This window comes from Centropristis striata, chromosome 1 (assembly GCF_030273125.1).
Source record: "Centropristis striata isolate RG_2023a ecotype Rhode Island chromosome 1, C.striata_1.0, whole genome shotgun sequence".
Taxonomy (NCBI): domain Eukaryota; kingdom Metazoa; phylum Chordata; class Actinopteri; order Perciformes; family Serranidae; genus Centropristis; species Centropristis striata.
Window position 1 is genome coordinate 36,970,864 of NC_081517.1, and position 23,579 is coordinate 36,994,442.

Below are 23,579 nucleotides of genomic sequence, written 5' to 3' on the forward strand. Positions count from 1 at the left end.
TGAATAATTCTGATATGGGCCATATAATATATTGACCATGCAACGAGCTCTTTTACTTTGGGTGCTTAAAATATATTTTGATTGTAATACTTTTGTGCTTTTATTCTGAATGCAAGATCTTTACATGTAACAGGGTATTAGTGAGTCAAATATTCCAGTACTTCTGAAACTCACATGTGCCTCATAGCCCTTTATTAAAAAAGGAAATTATAAATCATTGAGTTTAAAAAAAAAGATCAGCATCATATAACAGCTAATAATCATTATCGATATTATTATTAATGTTATTGTTGTTGTTATCATGAGTATTGTCATTATTATTTTATTATCATTATTTATTAGGATTATTATTGTTGTGATTATCATTAGTATTGTCATTATTATTATTATTATTATTATTATTATTATTGATGATTATTGTTGTTTTTGTTATTATCATGAGTATATATTATTTTATTTTTATTCATGATTATTGTTGTTGTTATTATCATTATTATGTTATTATTAATATTTTCATGATGTATTATGATGATAATCATTGTTGTTGTTATTTTCATTAGTATTATCAATAGTATGAAATATTATTATTTTATATCATTGTGTATTATGATGATGTTATTATTGCTGTTGTTGTTATTATCATTAGTATTTTGTCAAATATTATTATTATTATTATTATTATTAATAATAATAATAATAATAATAATAATAATAATAATAATACATTTTATTTATAGAGCACTTTTCAGGGTACACAAAGACTAAATTATTATTTAGTGTTGTTGTTGTTATGATAATAATAATAGTACTAATAATAATATTAATAATAATAATTATAATAATTAAAAAAAAGTAATAATAATAATATAACTGTGTTATGCCAGTATTTATCTCTTTATTTGAGGCCTGCATATTTATTTTTGTTTTGTTTTTCAGTAAACGACAATGTTTTCCTTGCCTGTAGCACACAGAAAGTGTGTGATTTATGTATATTTGTGTGTGTGTGTGTGTGTGTGTGTGTGTGTGTGTGTGTGTGTGTGTGTGTGTGTGTCGGTGGTGACAGCAGGCTGACTCAGTGGAGGGCTGGTCTTTGTCGTCACCGCTGCTCATATTTAATTAATGAGGAGGCAGCGGCTACGGGGAAAACTGGCTGCTTCTGGTTTCCAGGCATAAATACAAAGCGGTGCCGGTCTGAGGCAAAAACGGGCACAAAGGAAAGCGGAGCACTCTGAGGGTTTAAAGCTGAAGACCACGAGAGTCAGGTAAGCAGCTGCTCTACTAAACACACATTTATCTCACATATTGTTGTTGTTATTGACCAGCGGGTGATGATGGAGAGTGCGGTGATTTAAAATGTTGACCGGCTGTATGTACACATATCGCTGGAAATACAGTGACAACAGCTTATTTAGTGGAGTTGACAGCGCTGCGAGCTACCGTGTTTAGACTAAATGTCACCCGGTTTATGTTTGTGTTAATAAGACTCGAAAACGCTTCACACACAAAAACACAACAACACAACAACAACCGGTGTAACCACAGCGAACACAGGTCATAGAAATGTTATTCACACTGATGTATAGTGTTCGTGTAACGGGACAAAATGCTCTGACTGGAATAATGTGTGTTTATTTTTGCTTTATTAGTCCGCTTTGACATGTGTTCAGGGTTTGTTGTGTCTCCATCACATGTTGTCGTTTCACACACATTTCACCAGAGTAACTCAGTGAAGTTGTTCGCTTTGATTCAAACTGCTGCCACTTTGGCATCTCAGCTTATACGTGGCAGTATACGATGAGTTTCCCAGACAGACAGGCTGCATATAGGATGACATCTTTGATCTCCTCCCTGTCTGAATTTTCTTTATCTGTTAAAAGTTTCACGGTCATTTATTTATTTATTTTGCATTATGGCACCACTTTCAAATAAGTATAAATAGAAATATAAAAAATGTTTATACATTTTAACTACTGGCTGCAGTAATCAATCTTCCCCTCATGCACCTTTAATGTACTCGTAAAAGGTCAAGTTAGGTCAAGAAAATAATCCTTTAGCTGGTGTTTTAACCTTTGTGTATTATTGCTTTTTCACTTTCAAACAAGAACAAGCCTGTACTTGTTCATGTTAATTAACTACTAAAAAAATCGTTTTTAATGCATTAAGTGTGCATCTGTAAACATTAATTCTTTTTTTCAAAAGTAGATTTTGGTTGAAATTAGTGGTCAAATATTATCCAACCTGGCAACCCAGAAGTTTCCCTTATCACTGGTGCTCAAAGATGAGTAAATTATTTATTACCTCTCAATAAATCCATTAGTTACAATGTATGAACTCTGTTATAAGGAGCTAGCATATAGAAAAAGACATTTCATTTTACAAGATTTCAAGGAGCTGCTTTTGATGAACAGGAATATGTTCTTAAAAAAAATATATATAGAGAGAGATTTTTTTTCTCTCTCTCTCTCTCTCTGGTGATAATTTGATGATAATTTCTATCATTGTGTAATTGAATGCTTTCAGTCTGCTGTGTTTATCTTTTGGGAATACTATAATATCTTTATCTGCACCAGGGGAACATCCAGTGTGGTGTGCAGCGGTGGAGCGAAGCGTGTGTGTGTGTGTGTGTGTGTGTGTGTGTGTGTGTGTGTGTGTGTGCCTCCACTCCATCATCCCAGCTTGGGAAAATCCGAGCTGGGAGAGAAGTGTGGAATGTCAGGCCTTTGGCACGAAGCCCTTAGACTACACTGTTTTTTTTCTTTTTTTCTTTTTGATGTGAAGATATAGAAATGTTTGCTACTATGCTCACATGGGACTGACAAAGAAAATGGAGATGTGAGTGTGGACACAGCTGGTAAGAGCAATGTCCAGAGAGGAAATGCAGAAGGATAAGAAACGGGAAGGGGGGACACATTCATTAAGACATTCATTTAAGATATTCCAGCTCAAGGCCGGCCCCGCTCTAGAAAAGGCCACCGGCAGATGTAACGCATTGTCGATAGCCATTTCTAGGTCAGTGGTAGCCCCCCTCCCTCTTCACACCACCTCACCCTGAGCCGCCTATCCACCCAAGGCCGGCCCTCGCATTAATCTGCAGTGGTGGTGGAAAGCTCTGGGAGGTGGCATGTGGCGAGTGTATTAACCAGTACTGGAATAATTACAAGCAACCAGAGAGGGATGCTCAATCTGTCACAGGGGCCTGTGTGTGAAGTGATCACAGACTGTGTATGGATTAGATCAGCCATTCATTTCAAATCAGGGTTGCTGATAGAATCAGGTTGATTTGTCACTGAAATGGGCTTTTTTTTTGTAGGCCAAGCAACATTAACAGATTAATTCTGACTGAATCTTTAAACCTCTTACAGGGAGTTTTCTCATGAAAGTATACTGAGATGTAACTGTTTAAATATTTTTTTACAGTAAGGTCGTACAATCTTCTGACCTTATTTGATTTTTTTGTATTAATCAATTGATAAAATTGTATTTGTTTAGCCCCCTAACTGCAGGTAAGTACAGTTAAAAGCAGGGCTGCAAAACTTAAGTCCAGTCTTGGTCTTGAGACCACTTCTTTGAAGGCTTGCACTTGTCTTGATCTCAGGCTCAGCTAGTGATCTATTTGTTCTTGGCTGTTGATCAATTAAAAAGACAATAAAAAGCAGAACAATTTAACAGTTTGAGACCAAATCACACAAGGCCATAAAAATGATAGAACCATTATAAAAAAACAGATTTAAATGCTGGTATATCAGTAAAATTAGTAAAACAGATAAATTAAAACAAAATAAAAAAATTATGAGATCCTGTTTCTGGAGGTAGAGTAAAATTTTCTAGCACAATCTTATCTGCTTCAAAAATGCATAGAGATGGATCTACTGTAGCCTGAAGAGGTCAAAAGAGCAGCAACACTCATAGTATAAGGAACACTTCATAACAAATTACAATGTTTAAAAACAAGCAGATGAGCAGTGGTAGCGCGGCTGCAGTGGCCTAAAAATTAGAGAAGTGAGCTTGTGACCTCATTACCACTGAGGTGCCTTTGAGCAAAGCCCTCAACTGGCCAACAGATAATACTGTGGTTGTACTGGGCAGCTCTCAGCTTCTGAGAAAGGATCCTGAAAAAGCAGCACTCTCAGAGAAACTCCCCTGAATAAATACAGGAAAAAAGCAGTAAATTTAAGCTTACAGATGTTAGTGATCCAATATCAGATACAGATCTTTACATATGCAGAATTTTTTTTCTAAGTTCACGCGCTGCTGATTCAAATAGCTGCAAACATGTTTTGTGTCAAAAATGGAACCATCTGTGTGAAACAAAAAGCTGCCCCCTGTGGAAACATTTTCACACTCTATATATTTGCATTTTGAACCTTATAGTGATTACATAACAGTCATTTGCTCATTGGGACTTCACATACATTACCCTGCAGCAAAAGTGTTTTCATAAAGTCATTCATTTCCATATACTAATAGATATACTCAAATGTAAATATGTTAAATATTACATGATATTTACATATATGTACACAGATAAACATGCAATAAATCTCTAATCATATGCTCACAGTCCAGGTCCTAGACAGATTTGTTCAGTGTGTCGCTGCCTTTAGCACAAAGCAAACAAAACAACCAACCAAAATACAACAAATATAATGATTTCCAGCTAACAATGCCATCTATCACCGGATCCTCATTTTGTCAGATCTGTTGTCTGCATTTGTCGTTTGCAAAGCAGTGTCCTCCTGTGACCCTCATCTCTAACCACTGCGGGAATATAAAAGAGCAGCAGTCAGAGTGCTGAAAATACTGAAAACATCTATTAAAAGAAACAATTCAGACCAGTTTTGTGACAAGTTTTAAATATTACATCGCAGAAAACATGTTTGCCTCAATACAAGACCACAGATTTAATAAAGACGATGATCATAGAATGACCTGGTTGTTTTGTTGATGTGACAGTGTAAGTGCCTATATATATATATATATATATATATATATATATATATATATATATATATATATATATATATATATATATATATATATATATATATATATATATATATATATATATATATATATTGATTGCTACAGAATAAATAATCAAACTAACATCATCAAAACCTAAGAATGAGTCCATTCATGTTGATGCTACTTCATGATTTCAAGATTCTGGGAATCCAACTGATAATAAACAACTTTGTTTAATTGTGTTTAAAAGAGTGGGAGAGACAGAAGTGGAACTGAAAAATGGCTTTATGCGCTACATACAAAGACATAATTCAGTGTTTTTCTGTGGTTCAGCAAGTACAGACTTATGTCTCCAAGGATTGAGCAGTACCGGAAAAATTACCTCGTTGTTTAATATCACGATGTACGAAAATCAATTCACAAATTGTTTGCAGATAAAAAATTAAATAGATGAAAATAGCCAAAGAAGGAATGTCTGTTTTAGTTTGTCTAAGTGAATTAGATCACTGCAAAACCAAGAAACCACATCAAAGAAACCACATGAAAATATGTCACACAATGAAAATCAGTGTTATCAGTCTCATAGATATGGACCTACCAGTAGATCCAGAAGGCTGTTATCAAGCCATAAAAGGGAAGCTATATTAATGTTTATTGTAAGGCCCCAAACCTCTCCGAGCTGTCGTAATTATGACAATATAAAGAGCCTTAAAGTCTGTGCAATGAGGAAGGTTGGGGTGGTTAATGGCTCCTAGAATACAGGATTTTCACCTGGGACACTGACTCTAAAAGAGTGAAAATAAAAGTGACTTGTTAAGTCCCTTGTGTGTCCTGGTGTGTGTAAAGTATTAAAACCAAACCATGATCTTTATCTTAACTATGTATTTTTTGTTGCTAAACATAACCACATAGTTTTGCATCTTAAACTAACAAAAAAACCCAACAATATAATGGGCAGAAAACCATTTTCTGGACCTACTAGCAGGTGGAGCAGGCCCCTTCTAACCTATATGTATGAAAACAACTAATAACGGCCATTTAACAAGCTGATAACAATCGAGACTGTTAACAAAATGTATATAGTTTTATTGCAACTTTTACTGAAAACGCCTGTTCAGTAAACCAGTGCCATGTCTGACCCACTTTGAGTACGAGGGTCATGAAGTCAGGTCAGATGACCCGCGTGTTGACCCATCCACATTAGCAGGTCAGCATTTAATTTAAACTCTAGTAGACTTTGAAACAGGAAGTTATAGAGATTTACAGAAATCCGTGAATATGTCCTCTTTAGTCTGACTTCAACATATGCTGCAGCGCTGACTGCCTGTTTCCTCTCTGATTCTCTTTGTCAGCTCTTGTGACTCGAGCTGAGTGCTTGAGAATGACAACTTGCTTACAACACAGTTTCTCTAAAGTCAAAGTTGAATCAAAACAAGCGTAGATGGCCACTATCCTCTCCCACAGTAATCATGTAAACATGCACAAAATAAGGACTGGTCCTGGTTTGTTTGAGTCCTTCCATCTAACCTAATGGGGACTTTTTGTGCTTTATACTCCGTTTCCTTGCTTTTTCTTTGCTTTTGCACTCCGTCACATCACTTCCAACTTCTATTGTAGCCTAATTACTACGCCTGGTAGAAGTTTCTGCTAAACACCACACATTATTTATAGCTGCCCATTCAATGGGCTGATAACAACCTGCTGGCCTATCAGCAGGTGGAGCAGGCCCCCTACTCGCCCTCTTGACCACGTCTCTTAAAAAAGAGACTTTTTAATCTCAATGAGGCCTTTACCTGGTTGAATAAAGGATATATATATTTATACTTATGGGATTATAACCACTGATAACACCCATCAATTGTTTGATACATTAAAATGTGGTGTTTTATGTTACTGTTTCAGAAGTAGCTTTCCCATTATTGTAAATTTGAACATTTTATGATTAAGTTATAACACGGAAAACCAAAGGGGGTCACTCACTATTTCTTGGTTTTATAATATAGTGTATATTGTTTTATATAAGGCTGATATGTCACATAAATACATAAATCAGATCCACTGAATCCTTTCTGCTGTGTGAGCTCAACCCTGTAATTCCCCCCTTGCTCTACCCTGTGTCGAGGAGCGAGGAGTTTGTAACACTAACATATCACAGTTTTACCTTAAGGTAAAGGTAAGGTAAGAGCTGAAAAAAAACAGACATTTTTCATATGAAAAACTCTCAGATAACAGCTACAACACTGTGCAAGAAACTTCACTTTTTGTACATTTCTTCTCTTGCTAACAAGAGTGTCTTCTGAATAGACTCCCACTGTGTTATTCTCACACACAGCTGTCCATACATTCACAGAAAGTAGCCTTCTGTACTGGAATAACAAGGTTGCTTGTGTATTCTTCGCTCTAAAAGTTAGTGTCCCTGAGCAGTTTCAGGATAATTTGTCTGTTCCCTGACAGAAATAAAAGAGTTGTGTCTTCACATAACAGGGACTTCTAATGTGTCTTTTTGCTCTGTAACAACACTTACGTCATAATAACCTGCTGCAATTTGTAATGCTTGTAACGCTTGAATGCAATTTGTAATGCTTTCCCCTGATTATGTAATAAATTATCACATATTGCAGAGGTTATTACAAAATATGGGAGTTAGATAGATTTTTCATAATTTTAAATGTAATAATAAATACATTATGTAAGAGCCATCATAAAGGCATCTTCAACTACACTTATTTTATGTATTCCAGCATTAATCATTCACTCAAAATGAATAATAAAGATACAATTGTTCAGTAGATTATCTTTTTTTGGCCAAAACTCTAACTGCCAAACTGAGTCACTGGGGGCCTTTATTAGAAACTGAACTTGAGGGTTTTTAAAGACAGAGGATTATTATTTTATTTATTCATTATTTTTATTATTACTATTATTATGTTTTTTTGGTTTTTTTTGTCACAGCCTGAGTCAGCCTAGGTCCGCCACTGTTGGTGGTGATAAAAAAACAGATTTTAAATACATTTAAAATGAACTTAACTTAAAGCGTCCATTCAATTTTTCAGTCCTGAAGAATTCAAACGTTTCAATGGTTTATCTGGTTTTAAGAACAGCAGTTGCAATTACTTGTCAATCGTCCATACCTTTATTTAAGATGCATTTTTGCTATATTTAATTCTTGCACTACTCTTTATTTTTTAGATCTATTTAAGTCTTTATGTTTATTTCATTAGAATTGTTGCAGGGAATACTAGATATTCAAACTTGAACTTTGACAGGCAGCCTGTTCCAGAGATGAGCAGCATAGTGACTAAAGGTTGCTTCACCAAGTTTAGCTCTGGCACTGGACACTACGAGCTGCCTACTCCTGCCTGACCCGAGAGGCCTGGCAGGACTCCTTAAACACGTCTGTAATGTATTCTGGTGCCACTCCATGTATTGATTTATAAACAAGCAACACTGTCTTATATCCAGATCTGTGGCTGACAGGAAGCCAGTGTAGTGACGTCGGGGTTATGTAGCCTGACCTCTCGGTCCCTGGAAGAACTCGAGCAGCTGCATTTTAAATAAGATGAAGCTTTTTAATGGTCTTCTGGGGGAGAATTGTCAAAAGACCGCTGCAGCAGTTGGCCCTGCTCGAAATAAAAAAAGTGTATATGAGTTTTTCCAGGTCTGCCTTTGAGTGAGTTTATAAGATAATAAAAAGATTACTGTACTGTATCTGGTTACTGCTTTGATATGGTGATCGAGATTAAGATTAGAGGGAACGATAACACCACAAGAGGCTCAGCATGTCATGGAGGTCTGATCTAATATTTGGGTTTAGTTTAATAGTTTTAACTTCATTTATGTTGTACAGATAAAATACATCCATTTTGGTTGGTCATTACATAATGCATGTGTTAACACAATTTCATTTTAAAAAATTGCAATTTCTGCATATTGTAAAAAAACATTTCAACATCTAAAAAAAAATCGCAGAAAATGTATTAAATATTCAGTTCAAACTGTTTATTACAAACATGACATGAAGTGAAACTTTATTACATTTTGTAATAATATTTATGGTATAAATAAACGGTGTTGTATAACAAGCCACATCATGGAAAATAGATTATATTGCTCACAGTTATAAATTCAGCTGTAAATGAGGGTCATATTAGGGAAAATGCTGATATGCAACACTTATCAGCTATAAAAGATATCTGTGTACTCATCAGCGCTTAATTAGCAACACAAAATTGATTATCCACAGTCAACACCAACACAGCAACATCAATTGGGGCACAGGGTAATGATGTGTTTGCACAAGAAAATATAAATAATTTTTTGCACAAGATAATCTGTTGTGCACAAAATTGATCTAATATCTTGTTCACAGAAGATACTTTCACATGCTGAATGAAGCCTGGCTACTAAAACACATCGCTACACCCTTAATTATGCAAAACTTTAAGCCTTAAATTTATTTTTAACTGGTGAGTTATATTAAAAACAATATATCCCCCATACAGTTGTTATGAATAAGGTAATTGACATAGAGAGCAAAACTGTTTTTTGTACCAGGCTGTAAACAGTTTTGTTTCTGCTGTAAAGTTGAATTTTTAACTAACTGCATCAACACAGGAGGCAGTGATTAATATCTGAAAATACCCAACCGGCAGCATTCATGAGTTTATTCACTTCACGCAGGAACTGTTGGGTTTTCTGTCTTTCACTCAGGATTATTCTGCTATATGAGCACCTGCCACCTGCTGACTCACTGTTTTAATGTTGCCATTTTTTAACTTGGGTCCTTTTCTTTCGTTTGCCCACAGACTCCATCGAAGAGGATCTTGGACGGCATGCAAAGTTGTGAAATTTCCTCAGACAGCACTGATGATCCTCTTAGTAGCGGCCTACGCACTCATCGGCAGCCTCGAATAGTAGTGATTGGTGCTGGCTTGGCCGGCCTTGCTGCAACTAAGATCCTACTGAAAAACGGCTTCACGGATGTCACTGTCCTAGAGGCGTCAGACCACGTCGGCGGGAGAGTTCACAGTGTTCAGCTCGGTGAGAAGACATGTCTCTGTTTGACCTGTTATTATCCTTATGAACCAAACATCAGAGGAACTTAAAGTAACAGCTTGAGCTATTGTGAATCATGCTTATTTGCTTTCTTGTGGAGGGTTAAATGAGAAATATAAAAAGTCTGTGTTGGCTAGTCTAGCTTAGCATAAAGAGCAAAGGAAACAATGGCAAACAGCTAGCCTCTATAAAGTCACTAGCTGTGTTTGCATCAACAAAATTTCGATTTGCATTTTGGAGATTCGCATAAGCAAAGCTTGATGGAAACACCAAAATTTGAGAAAAAAAAAACTTTCGAAAATGCGCATACAAGTTTTTATGCTCACTTGAGGTGTTTTTGTATATTTTCGAAAAAATAGTAGTAATAGTTGTAAATAATTAATGCACTAAACGGGAGAAGGAAACGATTTTTTAGAATAAATTCTTATGTAGTGAACATTTAACTCACATGACTGATCAGCTGGTTTGGTTCCGATAATCAAGACGAGCTGACATGAAAGAACAATTATAATTTGAAGTTGTTGTAAATTGAATCTAATTCCTGAACATATATTTTCTCCTAATGGGTGGTCAAAGTTGACCGATGAGCAACCTATTTATTATTATGTTTTTTCTCTTGCTCAGTCGTTTCTTCTTCTACTGTTTACTGACAGATAAGCCTACAGCAGTACATTACACTACCATCTTCAGACGAAAGTACGTTTATGCAGCTTTGTTTATTCGCTCTAATCCAGTTGATGGAAACACTCCTTATTTGCATTATCTTTAATGCAACATTTCAAAATGTCGCTTAAAAATTCGCTTTGACTCTAATGGAAACACGGCTACTGTTAACTATTAATAACGATGTGTTGAGCCACATTAATCATTTACACTTTTGTTTCTGTCCAGATTAAACAAACAGGACGTAATGTGTTAATCAGTGAGCTTTTAGATGTGCTGGTAGACAGATTTTGTTTTCATTGGACAGAGCTAAGTGTTTCCTCCTGTTTCCACTCTTTATGCTAAGTTGCGCACTCTCTCCCACATATTCAGCATGTACAGGCATTAGAATATTATTAGTAATCATTGTCCAAAGTGTGGTAACAATGCCAAAAAGTATACTGTTTAATAGCTGGTTGACTCACAGAACAATGCTTTTGTGTTTCAAGGTGGACACAATGCTACATGTTTTGTACATGTACATTCAAAATGAGAACAATTTGTTTCTTCCAAGTAACCATTTTCTCAGCTAGATCAACACAAGGCATTATTTGCCTGTTGATAGAAGAAGAAATACTCTTCTGATACAAGCTGAATTTATAATAGGCTGCAGAAACAGACATATCTAATCTGCAGTATTGTTAACTTTCTTTTTATCACAGGTCAAATTAAGTCTTCATATTTGCTTAGAATCAGCCAGACATACATTCTATTTTGAGTAAATGCACTCGTTGGTTGCATGTCTAGTTCCAAAAGAAATAATGGTGCCTTTCACTTTATCAGCCCTCAGTGCTTTTCCAACAAAGTTGACTGAACTGCACATCTATTGGGAGCAGCATCTGCTCGGGGCGCTGACATGCACATAAAAGAGGTCACATGTAAAACATACATACTGCACTATAAAATGTAAACTTGTTTGTCAGGTGAACGGATAATCACTTCTGTTATGTAAATGCATGTTTATGTGCCGAGACGTTATGTAATCATCAAAGCATTTGGCCATTACTGTCTCTGCACTGGCCTGTTGCTTATTATATAAATTAATGTAAAAAATATACAGCGTGTTGCCATCATCCTCAGGAAAAATATTAAATTAATGATAGTCCAGTGGGCTTTCGCAACTGCCGTATGTTAATTGAGTTGACCTGCTTCTTGAACTGTCCAATTATCAAACACTCAAGTGTGATTGCGCCTCAACAAAGCAGTGAAGTTGAGTTCAAAGAGATCCTTTTTTTTTCTCAAACTCACACTGATTTGTGTTTTCTTTTATAGGACAAGCAACTTTGGAGCTTGGAGCCACCTGGATCCATGGTGCCAACGGGAACCCAGTGTACCACCTGGCAGAGGAAAACGGGCTGCTGGAGCACACCACAGACGGGGAGAAGAGCGAGGGACGCATCAGCCTGTATACCAAAAATGGCGTGGCTCACTACCAGACCAACATCGGGAAGCGGATACCCAAGGACCTGGTGGAGGAGTTCAGTGACCTGTACAACGAGGTGAGGGGCCACATATGCACGCAGACACATGAGAACACACACTTAAATGCACAAATGAATGCATTCATGAACAAGAGCACAAGAGATACTCACTGTTCAGCCCGCTTCACATCAAAACATGTTTACGTAAGTTCAGTTATGCAGCACAGTAACCAGTGGTAACCCTCTACAAAACTCATGTTGTGCAGGCATCTATTGTTCAAATCTGCAAAGTTTATTTTCCCAAAGTTTTCACCGATATAAAAATCTGTTGGGCTGAATTTGGGGAAATGTTTATAAATGATACACAAGGACACTTTCGACTTTCGAATAATTTTCTCATTATAATCATAATGCTGAATTGGAACAGGCTGATAATGTAGAATATATAAGACACGGGCAGACAGATTACATTGAGATGATTATAACAATCTCAAAGGGATAGTTCGGATTTATGAGGTACTTATTTATAGTCAGTGTATTACCTACAGTAGATATAGGAGAAGCAGACATGAGCACCAGCACAGAAACTAAGAAATTTACAGCTGTGGACGAGAAAAAATCTATATCACTCTCAGCTTACACTATATTTAGAGTATTTTAACCACTTTAACTTGCTGTCAAACAGCCCTGTGTAAGTCCTAAAATCCTAATCTTGTGATATCAGTAAATGTGTATGTGATGGAACTTGTGATTCACAACCCTAACAGTAACACAAGCTAACTAACTAATTGAGGCAGCGACAGAGCAGCATCTCCTGTGTTCTGCGGGGTAAAATTGCTGTTTTTGTCAATGGAGTCTGGTAGCTTTGACGATAACAAAAGCTGTGTTTCCACTGAATACCTTTTAAGTCCTTTTTGGAAAGCGGCTAAGTGTTTTGGCTACACCCACTAGTTAGTTCCCCTCGGCCTCTGTTCCCATACAGGTACTTTTGTAGTGGCTAACCAACAGAGTTCCAATGTGACAACAGACTGACGCAGCAAGCAGTGTTGCCAACTTAGCGACTGTCTCTATATTTAGCAGCGATTCAGACTCATTTTCAAGGAAGCGACTAGCAACTTTTTCTGGTGTTATTGGATACTTTTGGAGACTCATTCCTACTCTTCTTAACGAGTAGCAGATGCCGTCCCAAAGCACTCACAAGTCGCCCAGTCCTCCCGCAGCAGTCTCTCCCAGCTGCAGTCAAAGCAGTTAACCCCTCAGTGTCCAGTCTGCAAATGAATCACATATGCACGAAGTCGCCGCCTCAACCGTATCCAACTAGCATTGACTAGTTGGTAGCGGCCCAGAAAAGTACCCACTCGAGGCAGGTACTTTCTGAGCCGCTACCTGAGCCGCTAACCGGTTAAGATGGGCGGATCCTCTCTCCCAAGCCACACCCCTAGCGGCTCACTAGAGGGAAAAGTACCTAATGGAAACGCGCCTATAGATAACTTCAGTTCCACCTGCGTGAACTCAAAAAGCGCTATTTGACAGCATGTTAAAGCAGTGAAAATAATCGAAATACAGCGTACACTTATAGTAATTTATTTCAAATACTTCTGCCCCCATCCACAGCAGTACATTGTTTAGCTTCAGTGCCCATACTCCTGTCTGCTTCCCCAAACTGGGGACGTGCTGACTCCCATCTACTGCAGGTAATACACTGACTAGAAATAAGCACCTCATAAAGCCCTACTTCAATAAATCCAAACTGTCTCTTTAAAGCTACTTAAGGGAAAATAAAAGCCACTGCTCATCTCCATCGCAACATTATTAAATACATCTTCAGCCATCTTGTGGTCAATCAATAAAATGTCCACCGAAGCAAGCTGAATTTAACAAGGAATGACCTTCATGGGTCCAGTTGTCTGCTCTGTGGTCTGCAGAGGCCCCTGTTAGAGAATGATTATTATCATTTAAGTAGGTCACGTCTGGAAAAGCAGTTACAGAGAGAAGGTATGGACCACATGGAAGAGATTGTATTTTCATTAACCCTTTCTACAGCTTTGTTTTAATCCTATTGGAAGTTCACATCCCAATCCCTAACACTTACACAAGCAGTTTCAGCGTTGCAAAGACTGGATATATTCCTGCCTTGTCTTCATTTAGCAGCCTTGTACTGTCATCTTGTCCACCTTCCTCCAGTTTACTTTCGGCCTTTGAAAATCCTCATGTTCTCTGTGTACGTTGTCTAGATTGTAAAGCTCTTTGACAAAATGTTTTTTTTTCTTCTTTAGAGTGTATGAATAAAGCTGACTTGACTAGACTTTTAAGGCCTCCAAGCTGACGTCTTTAGGATGTGTCTTTTAAAAGCTGCTCTTATGAAACGAGAAAAAAATGAGAGCAGGCTTCAGGGTCTTCTCACCTTTATCACTCTTTGTGTCGTGACTGATATGCCTCAGAGTGACGAGGAGGGCCTGGTCATGGTCATGGTCATGGTCATGGTCATCATCATCATCATCATCATCAAGAAGAAGACTCCTCATGATCTATTATCAGCTTCTCGTTAAAGGCCTGACCATCACCTCCATAACCACAAGTGTTCTGCTATTGCCAGTAGCACACTGCAGTTAGAGGTCCATTTGTATTATTTGGCCTTTAAAATATCAGAGAATAATAAAAAAAAAAACCCTGACCTGTCTGAATTTCCCTATAGCCCAAAATGACAAATTCAGATTATTAATTTTTCGATGTGCATGTTCACATGCAGTTGTGCTCATATCCCACATCTTAATAAAAAAAGAGCTTCAATCGGAATAAGGCCTCTTTCGGAATATCCAAATGGCATGTGCGGTTTATGTGACCTGTATCAGAATATTGTCATATTTGGAATAATAGTGGGATATGAGTGTGCAGTGTGAAGTCACTGATTTACAGCACCTTTTCTGCATATTTTCAAAGATTTTCTTTGTAGTTGAAGTCCAACTTCATTAAATTAAAGTAAACACAATACAGATTCATTCTGTTTATCTTTTATTTTATTTTCCTTCTTTTTTCTTTTCTCCTTAACAAGGATTTGCTGGTTTAGCTGCAGGCAGCATTTACTTTTTAATGTGCTGCCTGTGGAGTTCACCATTTGAAACATTCAAGTACTGACCTGATCTGCTCTAGACTGGTTTATTTTCTTTCTCTTTGCTGTCTTGACATACTTCCTCATTCTTCTTCCTCCTGCTCACTCTCGGCCTCCCCCATCTCTAGGTGTACGAGCTGACTCAGGAGTTCTTCCAGAATGGGAAGCCAGTTTGTGCTGAGAGCCAGAACAGCGTCGGCGTCTTCACGCGGGACGTGCTGCGCAAGAAGATCATGTGCGATCCAGATGATTCTGAGAACACCAAGAAGCTCAAACTGTCCATGCTTCAACAGTACCTCAAGGTGTGTGAGGGAGCGAGAGAGCGAGAGTGAAAGAAAATCTTGTAAATTGTAGTTGATATACAAACCTATAAATCACTTTAAATGAGACAGCAGATGCTGATCCAATCAGTATGCCTGCTGGCACTAATAGTAAGAGTTCATTAGACACTAATTGGCTATTGATTAAAATAGATTGGTTTGCTAATTAGATAGTAATTGAGAGCTTTTATTTACTTCCTCCCAAATCCATGTAGATAAATAATCAGGTGTGGGGTTGTTCTATTTACTTCAGAGCTGTGAACTTGCCTTTTACTAAGATATATTTTATTTTATAACAGCTTTTACTCTGAGAGCAACTCATGATTATTTACATCATCAGTTAATCTGTCGACTATGTTCTTTATGCTTCATTTTTAATGCCTGGCATAAATTCGCAGAGCACACGGTGATGTGTTTGGGTAACTTCAACCAACAGCCAAACTGAAAATATAATTAAAACTTTCTATTTTATAAAACAGAATGCAGCAAACTGTCACATATGAGGGGAAGCTTCCAGCAAACATATTCGAATGAACGCTTAATCTGATATCTTACTTCACTATTAAGGTAAAGGCAACAAAACTACTTTGTTAGGATCAGAGTGTGGGTTCAAATAACTACTTCCATATGCAACTAATAGATGCAGGTAGATCAGTTTCCTGGGTCAAAGTTTTGTGTTTATTTATCCCACCCTATCTGAACGGACTTTGTCAGTCGTTATAATATGGGCTTAAATTTGTCTCAATATCACTGTGTGTTTGTAGATTCTCTCGACAAGAATGTTTCAAAAATATGTCGTTGAGGAAAGGGATGCGTGTGTGTGACTGGCAATCCACAAATGCTGAATCACACTTCACAAGCAGAATTTTCAGTTTTACAAATGCCTTTTTTTTTTGTAACACAAGTTACAAATCCTATGGCGGGCCATTTGTGAATCATGAGCTATTTGTTTGTGGATCTGTGTGGATCTTGTCAAGAACGTCTCAAAAATGTGTCTTTGAGAAAAGAGATGCGTGTGTGTGATTGATGATTCACAAATGCAGAAACAGAATTTTCAGTTTTAAAAAATTGGGTATTTACAAATACACACGTATTTGTAAAAACCAAAATACACATTACAAATTAGAAATTTGTATTTGTGGATAGCAAAACACGTGTGCAAATCAAGGACTATTTGTAGATCACCTTCTGTGCGTTTGCAGATATTATTGAGACAAATTTAAGCCCATATTATACTATGTCACCACACTTTCGGTTCAAATTTGGGTAGTGATAAGCTGCGCCTCCTAACACACAACTACTTGGGTTATCTATGAATTACAGTACTATACATAGGTATAACTATGAACAATGAATTAGAATAGTCTAAACCAGCTGTTTGAAATGTTTGCTTTAGAAACTAAGTAATATGAAGCTACAGCCAGCTGTTTATTAGCTTAGCTTAGCATAAAGACTGGAAACAGCTATCCTGGCTCTGTCTGACGGTAACATAATTTGCCTACTAGGCTCACTGATTACCATGTTAAATCTTGTTTAGTTATTTCATACAAAAGCTGATAATTCACAGTTTTAATGTGGGTTATGTGTTGGACTATGTCATGCTCTTCAGCGGCTATTTCCTGAACTCTGTTGAATAAACGTATTTTCTAAAATGTAAACATCCAGAAGTATAGAATAAAATAGATTAATCAAGGCTGAAAATTGATATCAACTACTTTTCAGTTGTCTGCCAATGAATTAATCATCAAATTGTTTTGACACTACATGATAGAACTTGCCTCTTGGATACAAAGAATTTAAATAAGACTGTGTAAAAAAGTATACCTTTCACATTTCTTTTCATAAAAACATTCAAGAGCTAAAGCTGCCACTCCTTCTGATTAATATCCACATGAAACCACCTTAATTGAAACTTCTCACAGGCATTTTATATCAACAGCCATTTAATAGGCCATGTATTAATGTGAGTGCTACATTAGTGCTGTTCATTTGAGTGCTCCCCCATACGCCCACACACACAGACACACGCACCAGAGCATGTCATGAACCGCAGTAGAGAAGAGACATTGGCACGTTAGCCACCATGCTAGCTCAAAATTGAATGAGGCAAAAGCAGTGACGTAGTTTTGCTCTCTAATAACACACCCCTGGTACTGTGTGTGTCCTCTGAATAAAAACTGTTTAACCTGTTGGATCCCACGGACATGTTCAGAGCTGCAGTTGTTTACATACCTGCAGTTTGAACTCAGTGGGTCTAAAGAGTTGATTAAAATGCCAGGAACATGTTTGCAAAAGTGAATAAATTGTTGCCTCTTTGAGTGTTAATTTGTGGTGTAATAGGCTGCAGGTAAAGTGGAAAAATTATTTTGATTCTCTGATATTTCAGGTGGAGAGTTGTGAAAGCAGCTCTCCCAGTATGGACGAGGTGTCCCTGAGTGAGTTTGGCGAGTGGACGGAGATCCCCGGTGCACATTATGTCATTCCTGAAGGTTTCATGAAGATCGTGGATCTCCTATCGCAGGAAATCCCCTCCCGCACTCTCTGCCTTAGCAAACCGGTCCGCTGCATCCACTGGAACCACTCAGCCCAGCACCGGGAGGGAATACCGAAGAGCAGCGACCCCCGCCAGGACAACAACCACAATGAAAACAACCACGGCTGCAAACCTCACGAGGACCCTCTCATCCTGGGTCACCCCATTTACATTGAGTGCGAGGACGAGGAGTGGATCACGGCTGACCATGTGATCGTGACAACTTCTCTGGGCGTCCTGAAGCAGAACCACGAGGTCATGTTCTCCCCCTCTCTGCCTGAGGACAAAGTGCTCGCCATCGAGAAGCTGGGCATTAGCACCACCGATAAGATATTCTTAGAGTACGAAGAGCCCTTCTGGAGCCCGGAGTGCAACAGCATCCAGTTTGTGTGGGAGGATGAAGCTCAGCTCGAACAGCTGGCCTACCCTGAGGAGCTGTGGTACAAGAAGATATGCAGCTTTGACGTCCTCTACCCGCCCGAACGCTACGGCTACATGCTAAACGGCTGGATCTGTGGACAGGAAGCGCTGTACATGGAGCGCTGTGATGACGAAACGGTGGCTGAGACCTGCACTGAGCTGCTGAGGCGCTTTACAGGTCAGGACTGGATACACACTAGGAAACAGAGTTTTTTTGGATAAGTTTTTGGTTGAGGTCTGAAAAAGGCCTGTGGTTAGCACAAGCTTAAGAACTTTGTAATGGCCAGCAGGGGGTGAATCAACTGGTTGTAAAAATAAGTCCAATGGTACAGAAGAAGAAAATTACCCTAGTTCTCACTTGATTTATTACCTCAGTAAGCATTTTCCTAATGAGTTTTTGGTCTCAATTGTTAGTTTCAAGTCTTCTTCAATCCAGCATGATGTTCATTTTGGAAATTATAGTCCCAGAGAGAAAGAAAGAGGAAAAGAGAGAGAGTGCTTTATTAATCCTAGGGGGAAACAGCACCATTACAGCCGCTAAGCAAAAAAACAAACAAGATAATGTGTAATAAAAACAATACAGAACTTACTGACAAGCTTGAATGGGAACTGTACTTACAAAGATATACAGTCTATGCAGAAAACAGACAAGATCTATTCTAGTTAAGCTTTCACCATGAATCCATAATCTTAAACCAACACAATAGCCATGGCAGGCTGAGCTCAGTGACTCATACAAACAGTGGCTGGGTTGGGTCATTGCGTTTCTTATAAAGGAAATGACATAAGGTTCGGCTGTGATGTAAGAAGCTTTTTTTCATTACAAAGGTTGACAGATAATACAGCTGAATGACTCAGGGTCTGTTTTTGTGTCCAATGAGCAGCAGCTAAGTGGTCCAGTGTCACCACCACCAACAACAACCCTGAGCAGCAGAACTGATTATATGTTAGATAAGGTGAAAAGGTCTTTACTTTAACTTACATGTTATCAGTCCATTCACGTTTTCTTGTGACGCAAACACACACAAGTCAAGAGTGCTGTATTCTTTCTGAGTCTTATTCAATGTGGCTGCTACCAGTTAACTAACAGGTAACTTCTTGTGCAAACCAGGAATTTTCCTGCTTTACAGTTGATTGCAACAGAACATGTAAAGGGTTTCATCGCATGACAGGAGGTTGACTCACTGTTTGGGAATAAATTAGGGATGTGCGAATACCCTGGGAATGACTCAGTTTATTCCTCAGTGAAGTGATTTCCTCATAAATGGGTCACAGTGTGAGTGCGGAAAACAGCGACTGTCACTTGATGATGAGGTCAGTGGACTTCCTATAGATTGCCGACTGTAAATCACACAGAAACACGCATGCACGCACACACACACACACACACACACACACACACACACACACTTTTGCATTCCTCATGTAGGTCATTGAGGTTTAATCCTCTCAGCTGTTGCTTAATTACATATAGACTCACAGGTGCCTTTCTGCACACAGAGGGTCACCAGTTGATTAGAGTTGGTAGATTGGAAGTCCCAATTAAAAGCATCGACTTACAGCCGCCACATTCTGGCTTTGAACTGGTTTAATTCTGTAATGCGCTGGATTTTGCAGACGCTAGATTGTCCCTGTTGTATCCTACTGACTCCCTCTCTGTCCGTCTGTCCACAGGGAACCCCGACATTCCTAAGCCCTGGCGCATCCTGCGCTCCTCGTGGGGCAGTAACCCCTTCATCCGAGGCTCCTACTCCTTCACCAGGGTGGGGTCCAGCGGTGCGGACTGTGAGAGGCTGGCCATGCCGCTGCCTTATGCCAACAGCACCAAGGCTCCGGTAAGACAACCACAAAACAACACAGGGGGTGGATAAAAAAATAAAAATACTTCTACCATAAAATGCAATCCAGTAGTCCTGAAAATAATTACCCCTGTGGAGTTTACAATGAAAGACTGTGTCAGAGAGATGTTTGACCAAGCAGCAACATTTACAGCTGAAAAATGAAGCCAACGCGGAAGTGTCAAAAACTGCTGTTCCTGGAATGGCCACTTGAGGCTGGCTCCAAAAGGGAGTCAATCCTCATAGACCCCCATGGTAAAGTACCCAACCTTACAGCAGGAATAAACATGTTTGCAGCTCCCAGTTTATCCAAAAGAGGGGCAAACAGGTGGAGCATGGGCTAACTGAAGCAGACTACATGAAGTCTGGTTGAGGAAACACAACCTTAATTCTGCATATTTATGCAGATTTTGGCACTTCCACATTGGACTTTTTAGTCCCGTTGGTTGCTGCTTGTTTATAACTGGAATCTTTATTCTTCATATACAATATGTTGAACTGATTGCTTGCTGCAGGTTCAGCTGGCCTGTTGCTTACTGAATAAAGTAGTCTCTATGATACGGTGTCAGTTATTAGGAGTTAAATGAATGGAAGTTGAAAACTGTCTCAGTTTCCCTAAAGTTAGCCCCAAATGACTTAAAAAAAACAACCTTCAAATTAATTTAGAGTTACACATAAGTTTAAGGGATGCAATGATTGCGCAATTCTGGGCTGATACCGATGTTTTAAATGCTAATTTGGCTAATGCCGATGTTTTTTTGTTTTTCTTTATTTTGTTCTGTTATTTATTCCCCCTTTTGTGCCACGGAAACAACTAAATATTCTGTTATAAAATATAACGGAACTATCTTTGAATCTTTGAATGAGCACAAATTCAAAAGCCTCTTTAACCTGCTGTACAATTACCTATTAGTTCCTTTGTAGAGAATTATTTTCGAGTTGTAACGGCCCTTACAGCGGTATTTTCACTGCTGTTTACACTCTGAGAGCATCTGGCTAATGCGGCGGTGTCATCACCACCATGTCACATTGCAGCACATGCAGAGAAAATACAGCTGGAGTCAGGAGGGGTTAGGAAGACTGTTTCCTGGCCAGCAGTCTAGACCGTGAAACCTGATTCGCTGTGGGTGAAGGGGAGAAGGGCTGGAGGGGGTTTGTGTGCTCACTTGACAGTGCTGAAGGAATGGCGTGACCCCTCCGCTGAAGTCCTTCACCCCTGTCAAACTGAAATCTTCAGGCCTCAGGAAAGTTACTGCGTGGAGCGCTAACAAGCGAATCAGTGATGGAAATAGAAAATAGTGCTGCACGATGAGAGGCCAGGAATATGTCAGGGCGACATTGACAGCTCTTGTTCTGAATCTGGTTTTCTTCTCTCAAATCTCTTTCCTCCTCCTCCTCCCTCAGCCTCTACAGGTCCTGTTCGCTGGAGAGGCCACCCACAGAAAATACTATTCCACTACCCATGGTGCTTTGCTGTCAGGACAGAGGGAGGCCACTCGTCTAATAGAGATGTACCAGGACTTGCACAGAGCTGAAACCACAAAGCCTAATATGTAAAATAAAACGAACCTCTGACTAGTGAAAAATAAAAAAAATTACAAAACTGTTTTACGCTTTTTATCTCGATGATTAAGTTATACTTAAAAACATAGCTCGGGCATTATTACATTAATGAGTATTGTTTCTATTGTACTGTAGATTCGAATCATGCTAAATTTTTATTTGAGATGTATTGTTCGAAGGTTGCCAATGGTGCTGTCACTTCTTGTCTTTATCATTCTGTCCTTATGTTTTTTTTAATCATTAATTTAATGTTTATAATAACAGCATCTGTAATTTAACTTGTTTTTGTAAGTGCCTTCTGTACGTAATGTTATGTTATTTCAAAAATAATGAAAATACTTAATAAGAACTGAGAAAGTTTTAACAAAATAAAAGTTCTATCATCATCTAACATGACCACTGAGTATTTTTAATTCATTAAAATATTAAACTAGATATCAGATAACTTATTTTTGTCCACTTCTGGCCTCATGAATATTTTCCAGGAAAGTACAACCACAGGTAGGAGCTGTTTCCATGCTATCACCCGTTTAAATCAATGAGAGCGCAGCAGGAAGTGAGTGCACATGGAAAGAGAAGAAAAGGCTCCAGAGCCATAATGCTGTGCCAAAGTGACAGATGGTGTTCGAACAGACCTAAACCCAGTGCTCACTTCTGTTAGACAACAGTGATAATCCTCTCTTTCACTGACAAACATGATCAGAGACTGGGAAGAAGGGAAAGTTTTAACTGGCAACAGAAAACAGAGAAATTAGTTTTAGAATCATGCATTTCCTCCTTTCTTATTATCAAGCAGCATGACAAACCACTCCATGTCGTGAAGCTGATTAAAGGGGCGCTCAAGGCTTTATTACTGCACTCTTAAAAAGTTGGATGATACAAAAGCATAATGTGTTCACTTGGGAAAAATGTATTTGCTCTGTTCCTCTGAATAATCAATTAAGAAGATTAAGTTGGAATTCAGAGAAAAGTTTTTGCAGTTGCAGTTTATAATCCATTATTTGTTCAGCGTTGTGTGTAGCCACAACAGTAGACGAAGCTTCAAATGTGCATGTTGCTTCAAAAATTGGATGCTTAAAATTAATCTCCAACCTGGCAGCACAGACAACAATGTATGTTTCTACAAACCACAGAGATCTGCAAAAAACATAGCCATTGTATGTTCTGGATACGTTTATTAGCAAGGTTTTTTTCTCGTTTTGATGTAGTATTGTTGTTGTAGTGCAGGAGGATTGCAAAGCAGGAGACCGATGTTTGCACCCTGCAGTGGTTTTGTGTCCCGTTGTTAGAAGTTACGTCTAGAATAAATGTTTTCTTTTGTCTAACCTGTTATATTTACCAAACTTTAAACCAGTGGTGTTGATGCCTAACATTAACCAAAGTGTTTTAGTATTTTTAGCATATAAAACAGAAGTTGTCCCGACTGCTAAGTCCTGAGGTGCCAACAAACTAAACAACAAACTTATTACCAGAACTTCCTTGAAAAAGACATTTTTAATCTCAATAGGAAATACCTCTGGTTAAATAGAATAAATACACCTAAATGTCAAAAGTTAAGTAGTTACGCTGGACTCCTGGGTGAAAGTTCTGAGTTTGACAGTTTACATATAAAGATGACTTAATGAGTCCAAAAACATCCCCAAAATATTTTTA

The 23,579-nt window shown here is 38.2% G+C and overlaps 1 protein-coding gene across 1 annotated transcript; it reads left to right on the top strand.

The window, feature by feature from the left end:
• The first annotated feature begins 1,177 nt into the window (after window positions 1-1,177).
• Window positions 1,178-22,317, top strand: smox (spermine oxidase). The gene is made up of 7 exons (XM_059341065.1): window positions 1,178-1,262; window positions 9,771-10,005; window positions 11,995-12,221; window positions 15,381-15,554; window positions 17,959-18,703; window positions 20,200-20,360; window positions 21,768-22,317. The coding sequence occupies exons 2-7, from the start codon at window positions 9,798-9,800 to the stop codon at window positions 21,918-21,920; spliced, it is 1,668 nt and encodes a 555-aa protein (XP_059197048.1). The 5' UTR covers window positions 1,178-1,262; window positions 9,771-9,797; the 3' UTR covers window positions 21,921-22,317.
• The last annotated feature ends 1,262 nt before the right edge of the window (window positions 22,318-23,579 follow it).

What these genes read in the sequence shown, in the direction of transcription:
- smox (XM_059341065.1), top strand. Translation starts at nt 9,798, where the DNA reads ATGCAAAGTTGTGAAATTTCCTCAGACAGCACTGATGATCCTCTTAGT. An exon ending in AGTTCACAGTGTTCAGCTCG is followed by an intron (nt 10,006 to 11,994) that starts GTGAGAAGACAT and finishes TTTCTTTTATAG; the next exon opens with GACAAGCAACTTTGGAGCTT. An exon ending in TGCTTCAACAGTACCTCAAG is followed by an intron (nt 15,555 to 17,958) that starts GTGTGTGAGGGA and finishes CTGATATTTCAG; the next exon opens with GTGGAGAGTTGTGAAAGCAG.